At 44.2% G+C, this 26551-nt stretch overlaps 1 protein-coding gene across 1 annotated transcript; it reads right to left on the reverse strand.

Moving 5' to 3' along the window:
- Positions 1-3321: 3321 nt before the first annotated feature.
- Positions 3322-23397, reverse strand: LOC133440488 (NACHT, LRR and PYD domains-containing protein 1a allele 5-like). The gene is made up of 11 exons (XM_061717748.1): positions 23321-23397; positions 19140-19272; positions 18926-19057; positions 18680-18796; positions 18122-18200; positions 17500-17707; positions 15384-17169; positions 11911-12084; positions 10393-10557; positions 9680-9726; positions 3322-5139 (listed from the first exon to the last, which is right to left on the reverse strand). The coding sequence occupies exons 2-11, from the start codon at positions 19226-19228 to the stop codon at positions 4607-4609; spliced, it is 3330 nt and encodes a 1109-aa protein (XP_061573732.1). The 5' UTR covers positions 19229-19272; positions 23321-23397; the 3' UTR covers positions 3322-4606.
- Positions 23398-26551: the final 3154 nt, after the last annotated feature.

Raw genomic sequence — 26551 nt, forward strand, 5'->3', positions numbered from 1 at the left:
TTTAAATGTTTAAATTTCTATTTATTGATGCACAACTGTAGAATATGCACACATTTGATTTATGTGCACAAATTCAATCAACAGTTCCCTTACCGCCATAGTAAAATACAAAAGCATCCCACACAATTACATCACTATAAAAACTATTCATATATAATATTAAAAAATACAATGCACACAGTATTTGTGGTTTATCTTTATTTAATGAACAACATCACTTGTGTAGCAGGCTCGGCCTCAAGCAGGCTGACAGGTTTCAGGACCATCTAAAAAGGGGTAGAGAAAACATGGAGCAAAATTAACCATGTACCATTTGTGTTTGTGTTGTACATTGTACTCACACACACACAATCATCACAACGGCCTGCCAAATTGCATTATATTTACGTTGCACTGCAAAAACTCAAAATCTTAAAAATAACTTATTTGACAATTTTCACCTGTTTCAAGTACATTTTCACTTGAAATTAGAAAAATCTGCCAGTGGGACAAGATTTATCTTCTCATTACAAGCAAAAAAATCTTGTTCCACTGGCAGATTTTTTCACAAGCAGGCACGCACACACACACACACACACACACACACACACACACACACACACACACACACACACACACACACACACACACACACACACACACACGTCCCATCTCAAAACCATCAACTGCCTTATAAAAATACCAGTAGCAATGTTAGTGTATGACAACTTCTTCATAATTAACAGTAGCTACTGTCAGCTTCACAGCTAAAGTTGCTGAACTTACCCTCAGGTCCGTGTTTGTTTCTCCGGGGGAGGCAGCGGATCCGCTGGCTGAGTTTACTCCTCTCTGGCTGGGGAGAGTGATTATAAACCAACCACAACTCAGGGAATGGATTATCCTTTGTTGGTTTTTTGTCAACAAAGTGGTGTGAACAAACAAAAATGTTGTGCGGTGGTTTTTTAGATGTAATGCCTCCAGCCCGGTCCGTGGCTTCAGAAAAAAAGTAAACAAAGCAGCGCATGGACGTGTCTCTTTGAAGCTGGTTTGTGGTCGCAGCAGTCTCTATCCAACCACTCCTTCAGGTGCTTCCTAGAGTTACTACATCCAACTGCCGAGACATGTCGTTCCCGAACCACTTTTTTTCTTTGAAATATCCATTTTGTCCCTCTTTGTCAGAGCAATGTTGCCACTCAAATCAATGGGAATCCGCCAAAACGGAAGTGGACTGCTTAGAGGGGAGGAGTTTAGGAAGTAGAGCGGAAATGGCTCATAAACTTGTCTATATACATTGGAATTAAAATAAAAGTAGTGCAGTACGGGAAAGAAAGAAAAAACAGTGCAAAAAAGCAGGTAGGATGTGTGTGAGGTAGACAGAAATTGCACAGATATCGCACATGTTATTATACGTTATTGCACATGTTATTGTCAGTTAACTACTGAGAGCAGGCCTGGTTGTACAGTCTGATGGCAGCAGGGAGGAAGGACCTGCGATGCCTCTCAGTGATGCATCGCGGGTGACGAAGCCGGTCGCTGATGGAGCTTTCCAGTGTTGGGCCACAGTCCTATGTGGTGGTGACTATGTGATTATGTGAAATTCAACTTTAAAGTCCAGTTCTGAAGCCTCAGTCTGAGACCAGCCTTGAGTTTTATTCACTGGCTTCCTGGTTTGGGGAATAAAGGAAAAGACTCCAAAGACCAGCAGGTTTGTAGTCCACAGGAGGTGTCAAAAAAAGGCATGCCTGAGGTGGCGCGCTTTACAGTAAGGACAGTGAACTGTCCGCCTGCGCTGATGATGTCAGTGCGTCCCCGGTGGACAAAAAGCAGTGGCTCCCCGAAATCTTCCTCTTTTCCTTGTGGCTCGTTTTTGCTTCGGGTCTTTTTCATTGCTCCAGAGCCAGGGAAAAAGTGCCGCTCTTGACCAGGACCACCTAGGGAGCGTAACGATCAGCTGTTTACCACGGAGCTCTGCGCGTGCTACCTATTTTCCTCTTTCTGAATCTCTCCTCGCTCTGCGTTTTCTCTTTGCACAAGGAACCGTTGCGTTTCACAAGGACGGCCTCATCTTCGGTCAGCGTGAACCAGCATCAGCCGAAGAGCATCCAGCCAGCTGAGTCCGCGACGCCCACACGCTCAGCAGCGGTAAAACGGGAGTTACCCGCAACGTTCCAACAAAGTGAACGGGGGACCCGCGTGCACAGAGACGGGACCAGGCTCCGACGACCAGGGGGGAACGCCCGGCTTCCAGCGATGCTGCACTTGCCCCCCTCCCTCTCAGCCACATGCCGGAGAGATAAAAGACACCATACTGTCCTTTTTCTTCCTCTCTTAGCTTAAAGTTCATATAAATCATTCTGAAGTAAAAAGTTCCCAGCACTAGATTTCAACCAAATGACTGTACATACATAAAAACAATTCCTCTACAGACCTAAGGGTGTAGGCTGCACCTGTGGGGGGTCATAATTGTGAATGTAAAAGCTACTGGTGAAGGAGGCAGAGGCCAATTGCTGTCTGCTATATCTCTGTCCTGTACTGCGGGCGGGCGGTGCAGCTCCCTTCTGTGGCCTGCAAGGGTGGTGGTGACATAGGCTGCCTTTACTGGTCTCCAGGCTGTGGATGATGTGTTCCCGGTGGTGCATCGGAGGTTGGGATGGAGGGGGCCTGGTGCCCTCTCCTCCGATATGGCTGTGACCTACCCACATACACAGGTGCTCCAATGTGACTGGGAGATGTCTCTACGAGCTCAGAAGGGTGATTCTGTACTGGGTGCCGGGTGAGGGGTGTCATCTCGGCAAATCCCTCTCTATACCTCCATTCAGTCTCCTCTATCACAGCGGGGAGATGCCTGCAGGGCAATTGACAGCCTGTGGGAAGGTGTACGCTTCGTAATCTTCTATCAGCCTTGGTTGTCGCATTAGTCGTTGTAGACATACATTCAATTCAATTCAATTCAATTTTATTTGTATAGCGTCTATTACAACAGAAGTTGTTGCTAGGCGCTTTCCAGAGACCCAGAACATAAACCCCCCAGCAATTATTACATAAACAATGGCAGGTAAAAAAACTCCCCAAGTGGGAGAAAAGCCTTAAGCCAAACAGTGGCAAGAAAAACTTGAGCAGGACCTGGATCATAAGGGTGGACCCTTCTGCCGAGGGCCAGACTGGGACATCTTCACTTGGGGGAACATAAGCCATTATCACTTGGTAATGACCTTAACCGTCTCCAAGGACCATATGTTTTGGAGTCTAAATGATTAACAGTTGTACACTGGTTTCTCTAGTAATCATTACGCGCGTGTAAAGACTTAAATGAAGAGGCAGGAAGCGGTCAATTTCCTTTACAGTGCTTTATTCCAGTCTAGAGAGTACACTTACAGATGTGGTGTGTGTGTGTGGTTCTAGAATAAACCAAAGAATAATAGAAATCAATAAACAGCAATAAACATATGTTTAACCATAGCACACAATCCAAATAATAATGTTATTCACATGAACATCATATACATGAGATTCTATCACATTTTCATATTTTTAAATGATTAGCAAAGTAAATAACACTGCTGGAAATACTCACCAGCAGATTTATAAAATATAACAACAAAAAAGTGCTTCCAATAAACAACAATATAACTCACATTTCTCTGGACGCACACTGAACCACAAACATCAGATTCATGACACAAAGTAATATAACAGCTTCATCCACATCATCCAGCTTCTCATCATTGTCTCTCTTCTCCTGCTACACGATAAGCGGCACTCAGCGGGATGGAGTGCAGCAGCCCCCCCTGGTGGCTGGATGCTCTTAAATCAACCACTCTGTCATGCAAACCTTCAGACTAGTGCTACATATTTGATTATTAGTACAAATGTGGGGATTTTGAATATGCGATTATTTTTATACCTGATCATTTCTACAGATGTGGGACTTCATGATTTGCTAAAAGTCTTATGGTGGTCGAGTTTCGTACAAATGGGACTTGATTTCAAGATGTTCATGATTTGCTACTAAAATTTTACAGAAGTGATCATTTGAAAATTGGAACAAACTAAATGGATTAAGATTAAAAAAGGTTTGATTCTGAAATAAGTTTTGTAGCATGATAAATCAATTTTATAATTATTGTGAGGAAATGTTGAAGCAGCGCTTTCAATGTGTGAATATCAAATATTGGGAAGTGGGTATGAATAAAGACCAGGATGAACCCTGGCTGCACAACAACCTTGTGCTCAGATCTGTCAGCAGGTTGTAACTCCATCTTGGCTGATTGCAGCTCAGTGATTCCTCTCTGACATCACAGTTGGTCACATGTGCAGCAAACTAACTGTAGCTGACATGAACTGAATGATCTCAGCTGAACTGAGCTGCAGAGAAACAACATGCTGCTGTTCACCGTGAAGCTCTGACTGGAAACAGACAGAAGAACAACATGTGGATCCTGGAATAACGGCAGCTTCCACCTTTAAAGGACCGGAAGAGGAAGAAGTTTCCAAGGAATCATTCAAAACAGTTTCACCAACATGTGATTCAGGTGTTCTGATGGAAACAGAGACAGACGTGTACAGACTCAACTATCTGTCCAACAGAGACAGTTTCTCTGACAGGAGGAGACTCTGGAGACTGAACTCAACACAGAGACACTGAAGAACCAGGATTGGACCAGAACCTGAACCCAGGATAGAGAGGTTCAGTGAATGTGGTGTTGAAGGTGTGGAGGTGGATCCATCTGTCTGAGGAAACGCTGTAGAAGGACAGAGTTCCAGCAGGAACGTCCACATACACTGCTACTCTGTCAGAGACTGAGGAAGAGGAGGAGGAAGATGTTACTCTGTTATTGTGCCAGACATGGTACCGACCGTCACCAGAACAGTCCAGACTCCAGGAATGATCGTTCCTTCCAAACAAACAGTCATCAGAGGTTCCTTTCCTGCTGATTCTTCTGTAACTCACTGATACAGAAACTCTTCCTCTTCTCTGGACCTCCCAGTAACAGCGACCCGTCAGAACTTCTCTACACAGCAGCTGATCCCAGTAATCAAACCTGTCTGGATGATCAGGATATGACTGATCCTTGTCCATACGTGTCATCTTCCTGTTGTTGTCAGACAGTTTGATGTTGTCGTGGACTGTATTTGTGTTGATGGCGAGTTGACAGGAATCTGATGGAGAGAACAAACAACCCAGCTGCAGTTATTATTGATCTTGTTACATCCCTGTAAATTTACTGTTTTTGTTTATTTATTATTTGTGAGTATCTGGTACTGGGGTGCAGAGGTTTAGTTGGCTGAGAGTATTCCCTGTTGGAGGTGGCCACCACTAAATCACCTGTGAGCTCAGGTCCTCTGGTGTGGGAGGAGTTGGAGCTGCTGCAGGTGTGCTGATGGAGAGCGACGCCCACCTCTACCGGAAGCCAACCAGAGGGAACCTCTCCCCCTACAAAGCTGCTGCTGGAGCAGTGCTCGTTGGCAGTCGTCTCACTCAAACCCATGTGTGAAGACGTGCTGTCCGTTCTGGCTGTTGTGTGAGCTTTGGGGCCAAATGTTTGGTTTCCCTCAGCCTTTCTGCCCTTAAGTTTGGTTCCTGCTAAATCGTGTTGGTTGTATCACTTGTGAATGGAAGCAGTAAGGTAAATACTAGATGGCTCCAACGCCTGACTGATGTAAAAGCCTAATTTGTTGAGGATTGATTTAGGGTAGTTAGTTTAGTATAGTTAATTTTGTTGTAATTTTGTTTTGGTTAAAGGTTAGGTTTAGTTAGTGGATTTATTATTTTAAGGTTAGGGTCCAGTTCTTTCTGCTTATTTCTTTGGTTTACGTTGGAGTCATTTTCTTTATATAAACTTTAGTTCTTGGGTTTAATTTGTAAACTGCTTTCCATACTGTTGTAAATAGTCACTTGCATCATTTTTAAACCTGAACAAAAGAACCATTGGGTCAAAAATAAAACATATCTTTACTTGCAAAACATGCCTTTCATTTGCGGATTCTGTGATCCCTGTAGCAGAGTACGTAATATGGGGGCTCGTCTATTTTAAAAGGCATGGTTGGTGAGTAAGGTTGTGTTTTGGTTTTTTCTATTTGGTAAGGTTAGAATTGTAAACGCTTTTTTGTGGGTTAAAGGCGAAAATGGTGGTCTTTGATTTGGAGGATTTTGTGGGTGATCCCACCTGTGGCAGGTTGCGTGCCACGGGGGCCCGACCGAAGGACGGAGAGACACAGTTGCGTGCAGAACCGTTTATTGTATCACAACACCCACATGTGCACAAGCATCACAGCCTGACAGCAGCTCCTCCGAACCCTCGCTGCTGTCCGGCTCCGCCTTATAAGGCAGGCAGGTGGAGAGAACCAGCCACTCAGGCGGATGGGACACAGGTGCGTGTCCCATCCACCTCTCCAACCTGCCACACCACCATTGGCAAATTTGATGCTTGTCGCAAAGATGACTTAATAATCATTGCGAATAACTACGGGATTGTAGTGAATGAGGCCTTGGTTAAACGGAAAATTAAGGATGTGATTTTTGTGAAGCTGGTGGACATGGGGGTACTGGTGGTTCCGGCAGTGGTTGAGCAGGAGGAGGAGAAGGCCGAGACGGGGGCGAATGTGGCGCTAAGAGTTGATGCAGAGGATAGGCCCGAATTGGGAGGTACAGTGGAGCCCGAAAAAGTCGTGGCAGCGGCGGCAACACTGATTCCCGGCCTGGCATCACCGGGCCTAGAATCAAGCTCGGACTCGGCCGACTCTGGGAGTTCCAGAAGTAGCTCTGCAAGAGCTAAGGCAAGGGTGCGCATAGCCCGCCTTCAGCAGGAACAGAGAGAGCGGGAGAGAGATCGAGAGGAGAAAGAGAGAGACCGGGAGCGGTCCTTTCAGGTTGAGCTAAGGAGGCTCCAAATAGAATCGGAGACAAAAATCTGCATCCGCCAGCTGGAGCTGGACAGTGAGAATCAGCGGGCTGCTATGTCCGCTAACTTGTCTGGTGTCTCTCTCTCCCCGCCCGCAACCACTGTGACTGCGGCTGCAGTCACACAAACTTCATCATCATCATCCTCATCGCTCTATGCCGGTCCCGTTACCAGTGCTACCCCGGGTCCACATCTGGGTACAGCTTCCCCTTTCGATGTTTCCAAAAATATTGGCCTTGTTCCTACTTTCCGTGAGTCTGAAATTGACTCGTATTTTGGGGCATTTGAGCGTGTGGCTATTGCCTTACGCTGGCCCAAGGACGATTGGTCCATTTTGTTGCAGTGCAAATTGCACGGCAAGGCGCAGGAGGCTATCGCCACCCTCTCTGTTCAGGAAAGTATGCAATATGATATAGTTAAAGCCACTGTATTGAGAGCATTTGAAATGGTTCCTGAACACTATAAACAGAAGTTTAGACAGCATGTCAAGGGCTTGAGTCAAACTTTTGTGCAGTTCTCTAGAGAGAAAGAGAGCCTTTTTGACAGGTGGTGTGTGGCCGGCAATGTAACTGATTTCAAAGCGCTCCGTGAGCTCATGTTATTAGAGGAATTTAAGAGATGTGTTCCTGAGCGTATAGCTATGCATCTGAATGAACAGAGAGTGACCACTGTGTCCGAGGCCGCGTTTTTTGCCGACGAGTTTGTTCTGACCCACAAAAGCGTTTTCAATGTGAAGCCAGCGAGTTCAAACTCGCAGAGTAAATCTGGGTACGTGCGTAATAGCGCACAGCAGGCAGGCCTGGCTCCTTCTGAGCACGGTGGAGAAAAGAAAAAAGAGGAGCGGGTTTGTCATTACTGCAAGAAGCCGGGGCATTTCATTGCAGAGTGCAGGAAAAGAGAGCAGAGAAATATTCAAAATGGTTCTAAAAGTTTGGGTCTTATTAAGACAGAGAAAAACCGTTCTGATTCCTCTGTGTGTGTCCGCCCTGGGCCTGATTCAAGTTATGGCCCGTTCATTTTTGATGGTTTTGTTTCTGTGTCTAACAGTGAGAAGTCTATTCCTATTCGGATTTTGAGAGACACTGGTGCTCAGCAGAGTGTCATACTGTCAGGGGTCTTACCTTTGGGTATAGAGACGGCCTGCGGGTCGAGTGCCATTATACGGGGGGTGGAAATGGGTTTCGTCGTGGCACCGCTGCACACTATTCATGTGAAGTCCGCTCTGGTTACGGGGCAGTTTAAAGTTGCAGTGCGCGATGAATTGCCTTTTGATGGCATTTCTTTTGTCTTGGGTAATGACATTGCTGGTGATAAAGTCTATCCTGTGCTTGAGGTACTTGATAATCCTGTTTTTGATGATGTTCAGCAGGACGAGTTGGGAGAGAAATATCCTAACGTTTTCCCGGTATGTGCGATCACTCGTGCACAAGCACGCAAAGTAGGTACGGATGATTTTTCTAATTCCATTGTGATGCAGGCCCTTGCGGGGGACGAACTGCCTTCTGCTCCTAAAGTGTCGGCACAGCGATCGGGTGTTAACATTAAGGGGGGGGGGGTAATCGGCATCCCAAAAGAGAATTTAAATCTGCCGGTTACAAAGGAAAGCCTCATTAAGGCACAGAAAAATGATCCTACACTGGAAAAATGTTTTGCTGCTCGAGACGCAGTGCAGGAGTCGTTGGGTTTCAGCCCGAACGAGGTCATTTTTGGCCACGCGGTTCGCGGTCCTCTCAAGGTCCCTAAGGACAGATTTATGGCCGCGAACGTCTCTCCCCAAATGAATGTGTCTGACTTTGTGAGTAAGTTCTGCGGGCGTCTTAGTAAAGGCTGACGCCCTATCTCGGGCTTGGTGTTAAATCGTATCAAACATATTTTTGAGGGCATATGTTTGATTTTGAGGGTGGGGGTGTTACATCCCTGTAAATTTACTGTTTTTGTTTATTTATTATTTGTGAGTATCTGGTACTGGGGTGCAGAGGTTTGGTTGGGAGGGTATTCCCTGCTGGAGGTGGCCACCACTAAATCACCTGTGAGCTCAGGTCCTCTGGTGTGGGAGGAGCTGGAGCTGCTGCAGGTGTGCTGATGGAGAGCGACGCCCACCTCTACCGGAAGCCAACCAGAGGGAACCTCTCCCCCTACAAAGCTGCTGCTGGAGCAGTGCTCGTTGGCAGTCGTCTCACTCAAACCCATGTGTGAAGACGTGCTGTCCGTTCTGGCTGTTGTGTGAGCTTTGGGGCCAAATGTTTGGTTTCCCTCAGCCTTTCTGCCCTTAAGTTTGGTTCCTGCTAAATCGTGTTGGTTGTATCACTTGTGAATGGAAGCAGTAAGGTAAATACTAGATGGCTCCAACGCCTGACTGATGTAAAAGCCTAATTTGTTGAGGATTGATTTAGGGTAGTTAGTTTAGTATAGTTAATTTTGTTGTAATTTTGTTTTGGTTAAAGGTTAGGTTTAGTTAGTGGATTTATTATTTTAAGGTTAGGGTCCAGTTCTTTTTGCTTATTTCTTTGGGTTACGTTGGAGTCATTTTCTTTATATAAACTTTAGTTCTTGGGTTTAATTTGTAAACTGCTTTCCATACTGTTGTAAATAGTCACTTGCATCATTTTTAAACCTGAACAAAAGAACCATTGGGTCAAAAATAAAACATATCTTTACTTGCAAAACATGCCTTTCATTTGCGGATTCTGTGATCCCTGTAGCAGAGTACGTAATAGATCTATCATTGATGGACTCATGAATGAGTGATGTGTCAGTGTGAAGATGGATGAATGTGTGAATGAAATAAAAACACTTACACTTCCTCAGACCTGGTGTCAACCATCGTTGTCCAGCAGGCTCCACCCTGAAAGGAGGAGGGGGGTCAGACCAGCTCAGTCTCTTTCAGCAAACATGGACATTACATGGCTCTCACACACTGATGAAGGAACAGTCCAACACTTGGACAGAGGCACTTGATGCACTTCAGCATCTCTGAAGTCCTGTCCTGTGGTCGTCACGTTGCAGCACAGTTTGAACACATTCTTTTCATCTGATTTCATCTTTGTTGAATCAGGAGAAGGAGGAGACTGTGTCATGGATGAGTGAAGGTTTAGCTGTTATTGTGCTGTGATGGGCCTGAAAACCACCAAAGAGTTTTGAACTGCATTTATCAGCTCTGCTGCAGCACCACATGAGCTGCAGCAGCTGCATCTGATGAAAGACCTCTGCTCAAAGTGTCATGGAAAACATTCACACATTATATGGTGTGTAACAAAAGACCAACAGCTGTAAGGAACGGGATGGAAAGAGGGGGATATAAAACATGTAAATGCAGATGAAAGAGCCACATCTCTCTTGTAATGTATACCTTCGTCTAAGAGGACTAGCATCCACATGTCGGGTGCAGGTACCTGTATTTTACTCTGTGCGATTAATACAAATTGCCACAACAAAATCAAGAGAGCCACAAAGATGATGTCCACAACAACAGGATGAAGTCCAGCACATTGATGTTCTTCTGTCTTCATACCTGAGAGTGTCCAGTCTCCAGCGGGGATCCTCCAGTCTAGACAAAAGCTTCCCTGCTGCCTCTCCTGGATGGTTGTAGCTCAGGTCCAGCTCTCTCAGATGGGAGGGGCTCAGAGCTGAGACCAGAGAAGCACAGCCTTCCTCTGAGATCAGACAGCCTGACAGCCTGCAGATACACAACACAACACACATGCAGAGACTCTGAGAGAACTGCTCTGAGACTAAAGCTGACTCTGTCCTCATGTTCACCTGATGATGGCGCTGAAGGAAAAGTCAGAGGATCAGCAGAAACACTGGAATTCCCCCTGAATCCAACAAAAGTTGCTGAGACATTTCAGCCTGAACTACTGGAACTAGTCCCACTGCTGCTGAGGCCAACATTGACGAAGAGCATCATGTGACCTGAACATGTGACATCACACTCCATGACTGACGTGTCTGTCCTCAACACTTTAGTGAGTTTTACAATCATATAAGTCAGCTGTGTTTAAAGATCACTTTAATGAGCTGCATTTGAGCTAAACAAAGATTTGACTTTCTTACTCTTTTTCTCAACCAAACAGCGTTCGTGTTTCCAGGGACGTCATTTGGTCTGTAATGTTCTGAAGTCTCCAGAAACAATCTGCTTTTTTTATTCAAAGTTAACACCATTTACAGAATCAGAATCAGAAAGGGGTTTATTGCCAAGTTTTCACACGAGGAATTTGTTATGGGGATTGGTGCAACACAATACAAATATAAAAACAAATATATAAGAGATAAAATAAAAATAGAATGAAATGTATAAACAATAAAAAGTATAAACAGTAAAATAAAATGTAGACCAGAAAGACAAAGTAACACGCACCAAATCACCGCGGCTGCCATCCTCTCCGGCGCCGGAAGTTATATCTTTTGTTTTCTTATTACTTCAGTGTGAATTGTGAGTGAGAGAGCTCTGCTCTTTCCAGTTTCTCTTTCAGACAATCTGGTATAAATGAAGATCTTGTCCGTGTTCTGGTTCTAGTCGTGATACTGAATGCTCCGTCGATGCATCATCATTAACTTCATTCTGCACATACTTCCAGAGAAAGTCCACGTTCATTAAAGGCCACGTTCCCACTTCTACCTTTCACTCAGCGACATCACAGTGGTCCACCGAGACCTCATGGATGATCTTAGGTTCTTCAAGAGGAAAGTAAGTTCTCAGCGCTGCTGGTTTGAACTCCACATTACAAACATATAATCAATCAGTTGTTCTCATGATGTTAATATGTTGACAATCTTGTTGATATTCTTCAATTAAAGGAAGAAAAAATCACCCACGATCACTGAAATAACCTGAAACTGACTAAACTACAAACGGACATTTATGTAGACTTAGTGGAGCCCTTCTCCTTGTTCATCATCCAAACACAGTTCTGAGCGACTGTTCGTAGCGCTTCAACCTGATCTGTACCCAGTAACAGTTAATAAAACTCATCAACAATCCTTCAATATCAACCACAGTTCTAATGGTCAATACTTGGTGGATTCTGACCTAAGAGACTCCAGGTGACAGTGTGGACTCTCCAGTCCTGGACACAGCTTCTTCAGTCCTGATTCCTGCAGGTGGTTGTTGCTCAGGTCCAGTTCTGTCAGACTGGAGGACTGAGAGCTGAGAACTGAGGACAGAAGTGGACAGATGTCCTCTGAGAGGTTACAGTCACTCAACCTGCAGAGGAGATTAAAGAGAAATGATGAGGTTATTTAAAAGTTGATAATATATAATTATATAAATATATATATAATATAATATTAAAGCTGCAAGCAGCGATGAACGGGCCCTCGCACTCATGGCCACCGCCCCGCATAAGCATATCAGAAATGACACCACCCACGACTTCCTATGTCAAACCATTCAAAAGTTATGGCAGAAAATAGGAACTATGAAATATCCACCAATCAGAAGAAGGGGCGGGGCTAATTTGCACCAATTATGGTCAAGGACTCAAAACCGAGTATGATGACACCACCCACGAGTCTTTATGTCAAACCATTCAAAAGTTATGGCAGAGAAAAGTTTTTTAGAGGGCGCTGTTGAGCCATCTTGCCACGCCCATTAATGCAAACCATGAAATATCAAATTTATTGATGGATCAGCTCATCTCGCTTGGAGCACAGATGCATACTAGAAGACATGACAATTCCTGGTACCAACAGGTGGTGCTACAAGCGATCCTGAATATTCCACCTTAGATGTCTTCAGGCTCAGTCTACAATCATGCACATACGTTTTCGACCACATCATATAATGTATTGCTGAGTTACAGCCAATTGGTGTTTCATGGTAAACCTTAAAAATGACCTCAAATTTTGCTGGATCACTATGGTCACACCCTCTCGTAAAAACTTAAAAGCTTCGCAATTTAGTGTGTCTAGATTGTACAAACCAAGTTGTGAGCCAATCCGATGAAATCTCTAGGAGGAGTTCGTTGAAATACGAGGCTTGGAAATGACCAGAATTCATGAAAAATGACATTTTCTGTTCAAAATGCTGGACTTCCTGTGTAACTTAGAGCATGGGTCCAAGAGACTTTTTCGTGGAGCTTTGTCTGATACAATAGACATATAAAGGTCATTGATGCAGGTCAAACCATATTATGGGGCTCTTCGAAAAACATAAAATAGGTGGCCCTATCGAGCCCATTCTTGTCGACCCATGCCTGTCGCCCATAAAATACGTAATTTTTCGCGACTCTGGAAGCGTGTGAAAAAAATTTGGTGAGTTTTCGAGCATGTTAAGGCCTCCAAAAAGGCAATTCATTTCTCGGAAGAATAATAAAAAGAATTAAAGCTGCAAGCAGCGATGAACGGGCCCTCGCACTCACCGCCACCGCCCCCCCATACGCATGTCAGAAATGACACCACCCACGACTTCCTATGTTAAACCATTCAAAAGTTATAGCAGAAAAAAGGGACAACCAATCAGAAGAAGGGGCGGGGCTAATTCAGGCCAATGAAGGCAAAGGACTCCATACAGAATCTGGTGACACCACCCACGACTCTCTATGTCAAACCATTCAAAAGTTATAGCAGAAAATCGAGACAACCAATCAGAAGAAGGGGCGGGGCTAATTTTCACCAATTATGGTCAAGGACTCAATACCAAGTCCCATGACACCACCCACGACTCTTTATGTCAAACCATTCAAAAGTTATGGCACAGAAAAGTTTTCTAGGGGGCGCTGTTGAGCCATTTTGCCACGCCCATCAATGCAAACCATGAGAAATTAAATTTATCACCAGGCCTGGCTTGCATGCAAAATTTGGTGACTTTTGGAGAACTATCAAATATGGACCAATCAGATGAAGGGGGGCACGCTTTTTGGCGTCTAGCGTCGCCACGGTAACACTTTTGAAAGACAAAAAGTAATGCGCGTAGTTGCAAGATGAAGACGCACATTTTGATGTATAACACACCTGGGTGCACGTTACGGTTCGGGCAGTATTAATTGCCGAAGGAATGGCATAAATTGCGCCAAAATTACACAATTAATTCAAAATTGCTGACTTCCTGTTCGGTTTCGGCCATGGCGCCAAGAGACTTTTCTTTAAGTTGCAACATGATACAGGTGTGTACCGATTTTTGTGCATGTACGTCAAACCGTATTGTGGGGCTTGAGGCCCAAATTTTTCCGGGGGGCGCTGTTGAGCCATTTTGCCACGCCCATTAATACAAACCATGAAATATCAAATTTATAACCAGGCCTGGCTTGCATGCAAAATCTGGTGACTTTTGGGGAACTATCAAATATGGACCAATCAGATGAAGGGGGGGCGCGCGTTTTGGCATCTAGCGTTGCCACGGTAACACTTTTGAAAGAAAAAAGTAATGCGCATAGTCACAGGAAGGAGACGCATATTTTGATGTATAACACACCTGGGTGCACATTACGGTTCGGGCCGTATTAACTGTCGAAGGAATGGCATAAATTTCTCCAAAATTACGTAATTAATTCAGGATGTTCAAAATGGCCGATTTCCTGTTCGGTTTCGGCCATGGCGCCAAGAGACTTTTCTTTAAGTTGCGACATGATACAGGTGTGTACCAATTTTCGTTCATGTAAGTCAAACCGTATTGTGGGGCTTGAAGTACAAAGTTTTTTCTGTCTGAACCAATCAGATGAAGGGTGGGCGCGCTTTTTGGCGTCTAGGGTCGCCACGGTTACACTTTTGAAAGAGAAAAGTAATGCCCATCGTCGCAGGATGGAGACGCACATTTTGATGTATAACACACCTGGGTGCACGTTACGGTTCGGGCCGTATTAATTGCCGAAGGAATTGCATAAATTGCGCCAAAATTACACAATTAATTCAAAATAGCAGACTTCCTATTCGGTTTCGGCCATGGCGCCAAGAGACTTTTCTTTAAGTTGTGCCATGATACAGGTATGTACTGATTTTCGTGCATGTACGTCAAACCGTATTGTGGGGCTGGAGGCACAAAGTTTTCTGGGGGGCGCTGTTGAGCCATTTTGCCACGCCCATTAATGTAAACCATTAAATATCAAATTTTTCGCCAGGCCTGGCTTGCTTGCAAAATTTGGAGACTTTTTGGGCACGTTTAGGGGGGTAAAAAGGCCCTCGTTTTGTCAGAAGAAAGAAAGAAAAAAAAAAGAAAGAAAAAAAAAATTCCTACAGATACAATAGGGCCTTCGCACTGTAAGTGCTCGGGCCCTAATAATAAACACCACAAATACAATAGGGTCCTCGCAACTTCAGTGCTCGGGCCCTATTAAATGAATACTGATTAATTAAACTATTAATCAATAAGTGTTCCTGGACTACAGTCTTGATCATAGTGATCATTGCATTTCTCTTCTTTGCATGTAAAGTTTCCTGAGATTAATCATTGATGAGAACTGGTCCCACATGAACCTGAACTTAGTTGAACAGTGAATTTAACTGGTTTCCTCCAAGAACACGACATGTGATTGTAACAAAAACAGATGTGTCCGTGTTCGTCCTTACACAACTTTCTTGGAGGCTTTGACCACCGGCAGCAGCCTCCGTAGAACCTCCTCTGAAGCTGAGTATTTCTTCAGGTCAAACACCTCCAGATCTTCTTCTGATGACAGTAATATGAAGACCAGAGCCGACCACTGAGCAGGAGACAGTTCCTCTGTGGAGAGAAGTCCAGACTTCAGGGACCGTTGGACCTCCTCCACCAGAGAACCAGCATTCAGTTCATTCAGACAGTGGAACAAGTTGATGCTTTTCTCTGCAGACAGATCCTCACTGATCTTCTCCTTGATGTATTCAACTGTTTCCTGATTGTTCTGTGAACTTCTTTGTTTTGGTTCCAACAGACCTCGTAGGATAGTCTGATTGGTCTCCAGTTTGAGACCCAGGAGGAAGCGGAGGAACAAGTCCAGGTGTCCGTTTGGACTCTCTAAGGCCTTGTCCACAGCTGTCTGATAGAGGTCAGTCTCTGCTCTTTTTTTAAACCACAAGAAGGTGTTTCTTTGTTCCTCCAGCAGGTTGACTCCAGACTTGATGAAGGTCAGATGGACATGAAGAGCAGCCAGAAACTCCTGAACACTCAGATGGATGAAGCAGAAGACCGGGTCCTGGTACAGGCTGCTCTCCTCTCTAAAGATCTGTGTGAACACTCCTGAGTACACTGAAGCCTCTCGGACATCGATGCCACACTCTCTCAGGTCTGGTTCATAGAAGATCAGGTTTCCTTTCTGCAGCTGCTCAAAAGCCAGTTTGCCCAGAGACTCCACCATCTTCCTGCTCTTTGGACTCCAGTGTGGATCCATCCCAGCTCCTCCATCATACTTGACCTTCTTCAGTTTGGCCTGGACCACCAGGAAGTGGATGTACATCTCAGTCAGGGTCTTGGGCAGCCCCCCTCCCTCTCTGGTTTCCAGGACTTTCTCCAGGACCGTAGCAGTGATCCAGCAGAAGACTGGGATATGGCACATGATGTGGAGGCTTCGTGACGTCTTGATGTGGGAGATGATCCTGCTGGTCTGCTCTTCATCTCTGAACCTCTTCTTGAAGTATTCCTCCTTCTGTGGGTTAGTGAACCCTCTGACTTCTGTCACCATGGAGACACACTCAGGAGAGATCTGATTGGCTGCTGCGGGTCGTGTGGTGATCCATAGACGAGCAGAAGGAAGCAGGTTCCCCCTGATGAGGTTTGTCAACAGCACTTCCACTGAGGTGGACTCTGTAACATCAGTCAGGACCTCATTGTTGTGGAAGTCCAGAGGAAGTCGACTCTCATCCAGACCATCAAAGATGAACACGACCTGGAACTCTTCAAAGCTGCAGATTTCTCTAGTTTCAGTAAAGAAGTGATGAACAAGTTCCACCAAGCTGAACTTTCTCTCTTTCAGCACATTCAGCTCTCTGAAGGTGAAAGGAAGCAGGAACTGGATGTGCTGGTTGGTTCTGCCTTCAGCCCAGTCCAGAGTGAACTTCTGTGTTAGGACTGTTTTCCCGATGCCGGCCACTCCCTTCGTCATCACTGTTCTGATTGGTTCATCTCTTCCAGGTGGGAGTTTAAAGATGTCTTCCTGTCTGATGGTTGTTTCTGCTCTGTCTGGTCTCCTGGATGCTGCTTCAATCTGTCTGACTTCATGTTCATAGTTGACCTCTCCAGTCCCTCCCTCTGTGATGTAGAGCTCTGTGTAGATCTGCTCCAGAAGGGTTGGGTTTCCTGCTTTAATGATCCCCTCAAACACACACTGGGACTTCTTCCTCAGCTTAGACTTCAGCCGCTTTTTACAAACTTCAGCAAAAGTACCTTAATAAAAGTGCAAAAAAGAAACCAATTAGTGTTTATAAAGTTCAACTTCATTCTCCTATAGAATCAGGATGTGAACCGACACTGATCAACTCTAACGTTACGATGAGCGGTCCAATATTGAGTAGAATTACTTTTACCACTAAAACACCTCTCAACATTCAGGATGTGGTAGTGGCAAGAACATCTGGGTGTCCTGGAGTTTTTAGTACCAGGATGGGGGGGGGGGGGGGGGGGTACCATGTGGGGGCAAATTTTGTGGCTGATCTGTGAATGTTGTTCATCTCCTGAGGCATTCTGGGTCAGGTATCCAGCTAGAAATCCTCTTACTGCTCTGCAGACGCTCAGCCAGCTCCTCCTGCTTCATTCTCCTCAGGAAGTTCACTGTGATCTTCACAAACGCCTCTCTGCTCCTCCTCTGCTCTTCATCCTCACCCTGCAACAGATTCTCTAGGGATTCTGGGTAATCTGGACTCAGACCCCTCTGGATCTTCTTCAGCTCGTCCTTCACAAACATGACAATGTTGTCCTCCAGCAGCTGGAAACGAAGACCACATGAAGGACACAATCAGACTGAAACCAGGGAGACAAACATCAGGTCCATGTTGGACAGACTGACAGTCCACTGGTCTCCAGAGACCAGCATGGAGACAAACATCAGGTCCATGATGGACAGACTGACAGTCCACTGGTCTCCAGAGACCAGCATGGAGACAAACATCAGGTCCATGTTGGACAGACTGACAGTCCACTGGTCTCCAGAGACCAGCATGGAGACAAACATCAGGTCCATGATGGACAGACTGACAGTCAACTGGTCTCCAGAGACCAGCATGGAGACAAACATCAGGTCCATGATCGACAGACTGACAGTCCACTGGTCTCCAGAGACCAGCATGCAGATGGACATCAGGACAACAGAAGGAGAAGCAGTTGTTGTTCATGTACAGACCAGAATTATGGAGTCCAGCTGTGTCTGATGCTGCTGGACAGATGGACCACTGGGGGACTCTGAGATCTGCTGGTCCACTCTGTGGAGGAACCAGGAAGAATTAGCTCACATCATGTCTGTCCTCACAGAGACAAACACCAGCTGAAGGTCCATGACGTCCTGTTGGGATGAGGACAGTCCATCAGTGGGTGGTGAAGGTTTACTAGTCATGCTGATCCACTGACCTCAGTGAAAAGTTACAACAAGATCAGGAACAGGGACAACTGATGGAGACATAAAGCAACTGAGGAACTCTGGATCATCATCAGGATCATTAAGAGGAACTCTGGATCATCATCAGGATCAGTGCTCTGGAAGGTAAGACCTCCAGATGTGTCAACCAGAGGAAAAAGCTCCTGACAGGAGATGAAGATCTATGAGGAGGAAGCTCAGATCACCATCAGGTGATGGAGGACCACAGGGGTCCAGGACTACATGGATCTACTCAGATAGAAACATGGACATTTCCTAACATGAGGACTGATTTAAATACATTTAATGTGTTTAAATACATCTCACCTCTCTGAAGAGGACTGTTGGTCTCCCTTAAAGTCAATTAATCTCGGATTTGACCGGTCGCTCTTCAAGGACAAACAGCTGGGTTCATGTTCAAGAGAGTCTCTTTTCTGATGGAACCTTATAAAAGACAAAAGTTCAAAATGTACATATTCTATTCATATGAAAAAAAAGTTACACAGATAAAAATATTTAGTCTATTTAAAAAGTATTAAACATAAATCATTGGCAGCGTTTGGATACACACACCTTTTTACAGCAGAACGTTGGTCTCTTTTAAAGTTAATTAACTTGCCCATTGACCGGTCGCTCTTCAAGGACACACAGCTTTGTCCAGGTCCAGGTCCGGGTCCAGATCCAGGTCCAGGTCCAGGTTGATTCCTGTAATAATGATGTTTGGTGATGTGAGTCTTGAGCTCTGACATGCAGAAGGGTCAGGGACAGTTAGAGATGCTCATCTCACCTCTGAGCTTTGCTCCGACTCTCATGTTCCCCACTCAGAGAAGTTTTAGAGGGAGGGACTCCCTCCTCTCCGTCCTCACACTGGTCCATTCTGCTGAATTCACGTCCACATCAGCTCACACACACACCTTCATCTGCAGAGGAAAGACACATCACTGGTGCTGCACACAGACCAGCTGATCCTGCTCTGGTTTGTTCCTCTCCTTTGTTTTTTTTGCTTCTACTGAGCAGTAGAGGTCACTTGGCTCTATTTTTTTCTTTCTTTCTTATCCTTCAAATGTTGGAAAGGGTCCCAACAAGCCAGTCCACCAGGACGACCATGCTCTAACTAGCTGGAACAAGTGTGAAACAAAAATGATGTGATTCTGTTAACAGATTTTTACTGCAGAAACTTGAAAATCTTGTTACTGTAACTGTGAGGAAGCTCAGAGGTTGATCTGCAGGGACAAAGGTTCAATGTGCAAATATACAAACATGCTGAAATCAGTGCAAACGAGTAATAAATGTGATATGAGGTGTGATGATTGACAGAGTTTAGAGTCCAGAGTGCTGGGTGTGTCTTGATTAAGTCTTATGACCTCGGAGAAGAAACTTCTTTTATGTCTCTCAGTCAAAATGTTTAAGTTAATCAGCCTGATGTTGGGGTGGGTTGAGTCCATCAGGGTACTTGTATCTCCTGATATAAATGTCCAGGAGAGATGGAAGATGACCTGCAGCCGTGTCCAGCTGTCTGGATCCCCGTCTCCATGAACCTCTGGGGAGATTCTGTGTCAACATTGACACTATTGGAAGTTCAGTCAGGAAGAATTCTGGACGAAGATACGCCATCTTCAGTAAACTTAAACTTAAACTTTATTTATTTGTATAGCACCAACTCATGCAGTGTAAATGCAACTCATGGTGCTTTACATACAAAAATAAAATAACAATCAAAAGTACAATTTAAAACATCCCATACGACCCCACCCCCCACCCCCCACGCATACACACACCCTCACTCACACTCATACACATGTGCATACACTCACACGCCCACACACACACACACACAATAAGTGGACTGGTGACATGGCTTAGCACTAACGATCCAGTTGAGGAAAACACTACCTATGGGTGGCCGTCCACACCGAGAGGCTCCACCGGCCATGACCACAAGGAGCATCGCCACAGAGACCCCCCCAACCCGGACAGACCGGGGCGGACCCCACACAGAAGGTGGAGCCCCCCCCACAGCCACAGAGACCCCCCCAACCCGGACAGACCAGGACAGACCCCACACAGAAGGTGGAGTCCCACCCCCAGCTACCCAGGCCTGAGGGACCCCCATGACGACACCCCCATGGGCGGAGCAGGCACACCTCCCAGTGTGAACGACCCCCCTGAGGAAACACTGGAGCTAAAAACTAAAAGATTAAAAGAAAGTAAAAAATGCCTAAAAAGTGTAAAATTTTAGAAAAATCTATACAAAACTTAAGATGAATAATAAATAACATAAAATACAAAGTCACTAAAATGGATTAAAGAAAAAAGTAAAAAAGTAAATACAATAGATACAATAAATAGCTGAAAAGACTAGATAAATGAGATCAGATAAAAGCCAAGCTAAAAAGGTGTGTCTTGAGCCTCCTTTTAAAAATATCAACGTTCTCTGCGGTCCTGAGGTTCTCTGGCAGGCTGTTCCATAAAGAGGGGCCATAATGGCTGAATGCAGCCTCACCGTGGGTTTTAGTCCCGGTTCGGGGAATGGTTAAAAGGCCGGTGCCAGAGGACCGCAGGGTCCGTGAGGGTTGATACGGTAAAAACAGGTCAGATAAATAAGATGGCCCAAGACCGTTAAGACATTTAAAAACCAGTAAAAGAACCTTAAAATCGATCCTGAAGCGGACGGGGAGCCAATGCAGCGATTTTAAAACAGGTGTAATGTGCTCCCGCCCTCTGGTCCTCGTCAGCACGCGAGCGGCTGAATTCTGTAATAGTTGTAGATTGTTAATACTCTTTTTAGGAAGACCAGAGAGCAGGGCATTACAATAATCTAAACGACATGAGATAAAAGCATGCATTAGCACCTCCGTACTGGCCTGAGAGAGAAACGGGCGGACTCTGGCTATGTTCTTAAGATGGTAAAAACCTATCTTCGTAATATTCTTTATGTGTGGAATAAAAGTGAGCTCAGAGTCAAAAATAACACCCAGGTTCTTTACACATTTCGAAGGTTTAAAATCTTGTAGTTTTGGTAAAAGTTTCTCTCTCTGGCCTTCAGGACCAATAACTAAAACCTCTGTTTTGCCCTGGTTGAGCTGTAGGAAATTATCTGCCATCCATGACGTAATATCTAAAATACAGTTAAAAAGGGCATCAAGTGGCCCTGTGTCATCAGGAGACACGGCGATGTACAGCTGTGTGTCGTCAGCGTAGCTGTGGAAGCTGATGCCGTGTCTCCTGATGACGTCCCCCAAGGGAAGCATGTAAAGGTTAAAAAGAAGCAGACCTAAAATTGACCCTTGGGGGACCCCACACTTAATTTCATGCATTCTGGAGGAACATGTATCCAAACTTACAAAGAAAGATCGATCTGTGAGATAGGAGCGGAACCAGTTAAAAACAGTACCAGAGAGGCCCACCAGGTGCTTCAGTCTGTTTAATAAAATGTGATGGTCTACTGTATCGAAGGCGGCACTAAGATCCAGCAGAACCAAGACTGTCAGTTTGCGGTTATCTAAATTGCACCTGATGTCATTTAAAATCTTTAAAAGGGCTGTCTCGGGGCTGTGGTTCATCCTAAAGCCAGACTGAAATTTCTCTGAAATATTGTTTCTTATTAAAAAATAATTTACTTGGTTAAAAACCAGCTTTTCTAAAATCTTACTTAAAAAGGGTAAGTTGGATACAGGTCTGTAGTTATTAAAAATACTGTGATCTAAATTGCTCTTCTTCAGAAGGGGCTTCACCACCGCCATTTTAGTAGTAGTTACACAAGTACCAAAGAACAACTCTTCCAGGAACCAAACTGACTTTAATGTTGGAAATGACAGCTTCATTCCAGGAAATAAAAACACCTCACAGTTTGATTGATGATGAAAACTAATACCCAGCTGATAATCGCTGTATCTCTGATCTGTGGGTGCAGCAGCTTTGCTGCCTCATCAGCTTTGGACCATAAAGTTTTTTACACCAAGCACACCGACGACGGAAAGGAAAGGTCTTAACGCAAAGTTCTTCTTTTGTATGTTTACTTCAAAAACTGAAAAATCACACAAAATACAGAACCAAATCCTTATCTTTTGTAGATAAAATAAAGTATGCTAGTCAAAAGACGGTGTTGCTCAAAGGTCCAGTGACTTGGAAACCCTTTACTGAGTTACCGTATATTTTTTCTACACACAGCAGCCAATAGAAATGCAATATTCTTCTTTGTGACTTGTCACTGGTTAGAACAAATATGAACACACACACACACACACATACACACGCATGATCATATACATACACGCACACACACACATAGACATACACACAGGGTTGTTCACCTGCATGCTTGCTCTGTAGTTTTTGGGGTTAGTTAGCGGTAGCTTAGCTTAGACTGTGATCGGATCTCGAGATTTGGGTCGATTTCTGCTTGTGTTTTGGTCGGCTCCGTGTCGGTTTTGTGTTTCGTTTGGGGTTTTTGTAGCAGATTTCCAGTGCTTGACGTCAGGCCTCCGTGTGTTCTTGCTTCCTGGATTGGCAGTGGATGTCACCACCCCCCCTACCCCCCCACCATCCAAAAAAAAGAAAAAAAAACTCACTGGGTTTGTATGTGTATATTTTTGTATGTGTATGCGTATGTATGCGTATATATATATATATATATGTATATATATCAAATATAGTAATAATGCACATATATATGCCTTAGGTTTTTACCGGCATGGTATCAACCATTAATATGTGTGCAGACAAGGTATATAAAAAAAAAGAACAAATATGAAACCAAAGGAATCTTACAAAAGGTATTAATCTTATTAAACATAAATCACGGCTACAACAGATAAAAAATAAATACATTAAAAATATCGTCATCTAACAATCATGAAGATTTGTCTTCAGACACAAGAATGATCAATGTCTGCAGTGAAAACCTTCTCCAACCATGACGACGCAGAAACAAACAGGAAAGTTCCCGAAGACAAAGTTCAAACTTACAGTTTCTTCAAACAGTCGAAAGAGTTGAACTTGAAGATTCTGCAGTCTGAACAAAACCCACTGAGACGCAGCTGAACTGATCCTGGAATGAGTCAGAGCTGCACCTGTGGAGGAGGAGGAGAATGGATAGATAAGAGGAGGAGGAGGAGTCTAATAAATAATCTGTCTGAAATTTAAAAAAATGAAAGTCACAATTCATATTGAAGGTTGTTAATGAATATCAACAAAATTGTTGAGTAAATTAACTGAGATTTCTTTTAGGTGTATGAATTAATTTTGGGTCACCATTGTTTGGTTCACCACAGAATAAAACCCACGATTCCCTGGGCTCCTGTGTCTTTCTACCAACAATGTCCATCCAGCGGTCAGCTGTTGAAAACTCAAATATCCTATCTCAAAAAATTAGAATATTCTGGGAATCTTAATCTCAATCTGTAAGCCATAATCAGCAATATTAAAATAATAAAAGGCTTGCAATATTTCAGTTGATTTGTAATGAATCCAGAATGTATGACATTTTTGTTTTTGTAATTGCATTACAGAAAATAAAGAACTTCATCACAATATTCTAATTTTCTGAGACAGTCCTGTAAAGGCTGCAGACATCATCACAGCAGGAGACAAAGTAAACACGTGCGGCAGCGCAGCACAGTTCAATTCTTCCTTGATTTCTCCAGTTTGTTTAATTTTGATTAACTCAAATGTTGCAAAAGCCTCACGGCTAAAGTTAATGATGTGGTTGAAGCAGGTGTAGTTATTCATGATACTTTTACTCCGGTTTCTCCCACTGGTTAGTCCGGCAAAATGGATAACTATTTCTAATGCTCCTCCATTCATTAAAAATGAAGTGTTGGCTAAAGAACTGTCACGGCACGGACAGCTTGTGATATCTCTGGGCTGTAAATCCCCCCTTCTGAAACATGTAGTGTGTCACCACAGGCAGGTATTTATGGTTCTTAAAGACAACGCAAAGGATCTGAACCTGTCTTTCAACTTTAATGTGGACGGGTTCACTTATATGATTTTTGCTACGTCGGAGACCATGAAGTGTTTTGGTTGTGGTGTGGAGGGGCATTTAATTTGCTCCTGTCCGGAGAAAAAGGGCGAGCAGCCGGCTACTGCTTCTGCTGCTGCGGGGAAGGGAGCGTCGGGTCCGGGTCCTGGAGAGGGAGGAGCTAAAAGATAAAAAATCCTCAGAGGAGCCGGAAAGTGCTCTCTCATTGACTCAGGAGGATCAGCAGGGGCGGTATTCTCCTGTCAGTATTCAAAAGTTTCTGCAGGGGACTAAGGGAGCCCGGCAGCTAAAAGTGGAGGATTTTTTTTCCAGATTTGAAACGTTTTGTTGAGTCAGCTAAGCTTCTGGTAAAAAAGATCAGGAAACTTTGCAGATGATGTTTTGTCAGACCAAGAAATGTATTGTTTGAAGAAACTGATACTTAAAGTGAAAACACAACTAGTCGATGATGATGAAGATGTTTAAACAAAAGAACTCCTGGTTCTTTTATTTTCTGTGGGTTTTCTTTTTTGTCTGTCTTTTCAACCTTTCTCTCTCCGTGTGTGAATTTAGAGTAGGAACATTAAATTTGAATGGAGCTAGGGAGGATACTAAAAGAGCTGCTCTTTCGAAGCTGATGGAGATAAAGAAAATTGACGTAATGATGATTCAGGAAACGCACAGTACGATAGACAATGAAAGTAATTGTAAGAAGGGATGTAATGGGGATGTCTTTTTGAGTCACAAGTCTAGTTGCAGTGGGGGAGTGGGGATTGTTTTTTCCAGGAGTTTTTTGCCCTCTTTTTGTGAAGTAGAGGAAGTCATTAAAGGTATTGTGACATCATTTTTAACATGCTTTTAACACTATTAAAAGTCTTGGCCAACATCCCTCAAATGTGTCTAAAAGAGTGTAACAAGAAAAACTTCACTCTAGTACTCTTTTCCTGGCTTTTTATTACAGTGTTTTTTTGCGCCGTGAAAAATGCTTCCTTTCCCCCTTTCCTGTCAATCATTGCTCCGCTCCTCCTCCAAACCTCCTCCTCCTCCAGCAATACGCTCACAGCGGCGTCGGAGAGTTAAGCCGAGAGCGACAGGCGAAGCATGCACGGAAAAGCAGGAGGGCGAACCACAGCAAACGATCATAAAAATAAAGGCATGCAAGCAGCACTTTCCCCTTATCTTAAGTCCAGTCAGTGGCCGCGGGTCTTCTTAGCAGTTTTCCTCCGGTGATTAGAACAAAAGAGGCTCTAAACAGCTCCTTGTTAAGCCTCATTTATGGTTCCGCGTTAAATCGACGCAGAGCCTACGCCGTAGGGTTCAGCGTATGGTGCGCGTCGCCGCGTAACCTTACGCCGTAGGCTCTGCGTCGGTGTAACGCGGTACCATAAATCAGCCTTTATGGTGCGCTGGAGAGGAGAGGAGACAGGGAGCTGGGTGGAGGGGGCGGTGATTTAGCGGATCGTTACGTAACGATCCGCCACCAAACCACATGTGCCGTTTTTGCATAGTTATGCGGAAAATCCCAGAAAGCACACAATACACTGAATGTTAAAAGTTTGTTGTTTTTTGGGTGTAATTGATGTCAAGACACCCAACAAAACACAAAAAATCAAGAAAAATGTGTTTTTCATGTCACAATCCCTTTAAGGGCTGTATGTTGAAAGTTAAAGCTCGATTTGAGCAGGTAACTGTAAATTTTATAAATGTTTATGCACCAACTAGTGGGGTGGAGAGAATGGCAGTATTGAATGTTTTATGTGACACTGAGGATTTGTAGTAGTGATGAATATTTGTTTTTAGGAGATTTTAACAGTACCGAAAATCCAAGGTTAGACAGGAACCACCAAGAGCCTCATCCTGCTTCATCACGCAAGTTTAGACAGTTGACTGAAACTCATGAATTAGCAGATATATGGAGGACTTTCTATAGAAATCACAGGCAGTACACCTGGAGTCATTCAAAAGACAATATGCTATCTTTGGCATGGTTGGACCGCCTGTATTCCTTTAGACACCATGTGAATATCTTTAAGAGTTGTTACATCAATCCAGTAGGTTTTTCTGATCACTGTCTGGTTTTTTGTTCTGTTTTTATTAAAAATGTGCGTTTGCGGAGCGCCTATTGGCACTTTAATACTGCACTGCTCCGGGATGTTTTGATGGAAGTTTTTAGAGCAGCTTTTGAGTGTTTTTGGGCTAAACATAAACAATGTAAGTCTGACTTTGCTAGTGTACAG

Source organism: Cololabis saira, chromosome 3 (assembly GCF_033807715.1).
Source record: "Cololabis saira isolate AMF1-May2022 chromosome 3, fColSai1.1, whole genome shotgun sequence".
Classification (NCBI taxonomy): Eukaryota; Metazoa; Chordata; class Actinopteri; order Beloniformes; family Belonidae; genus Cololabis; species Cololabis saira.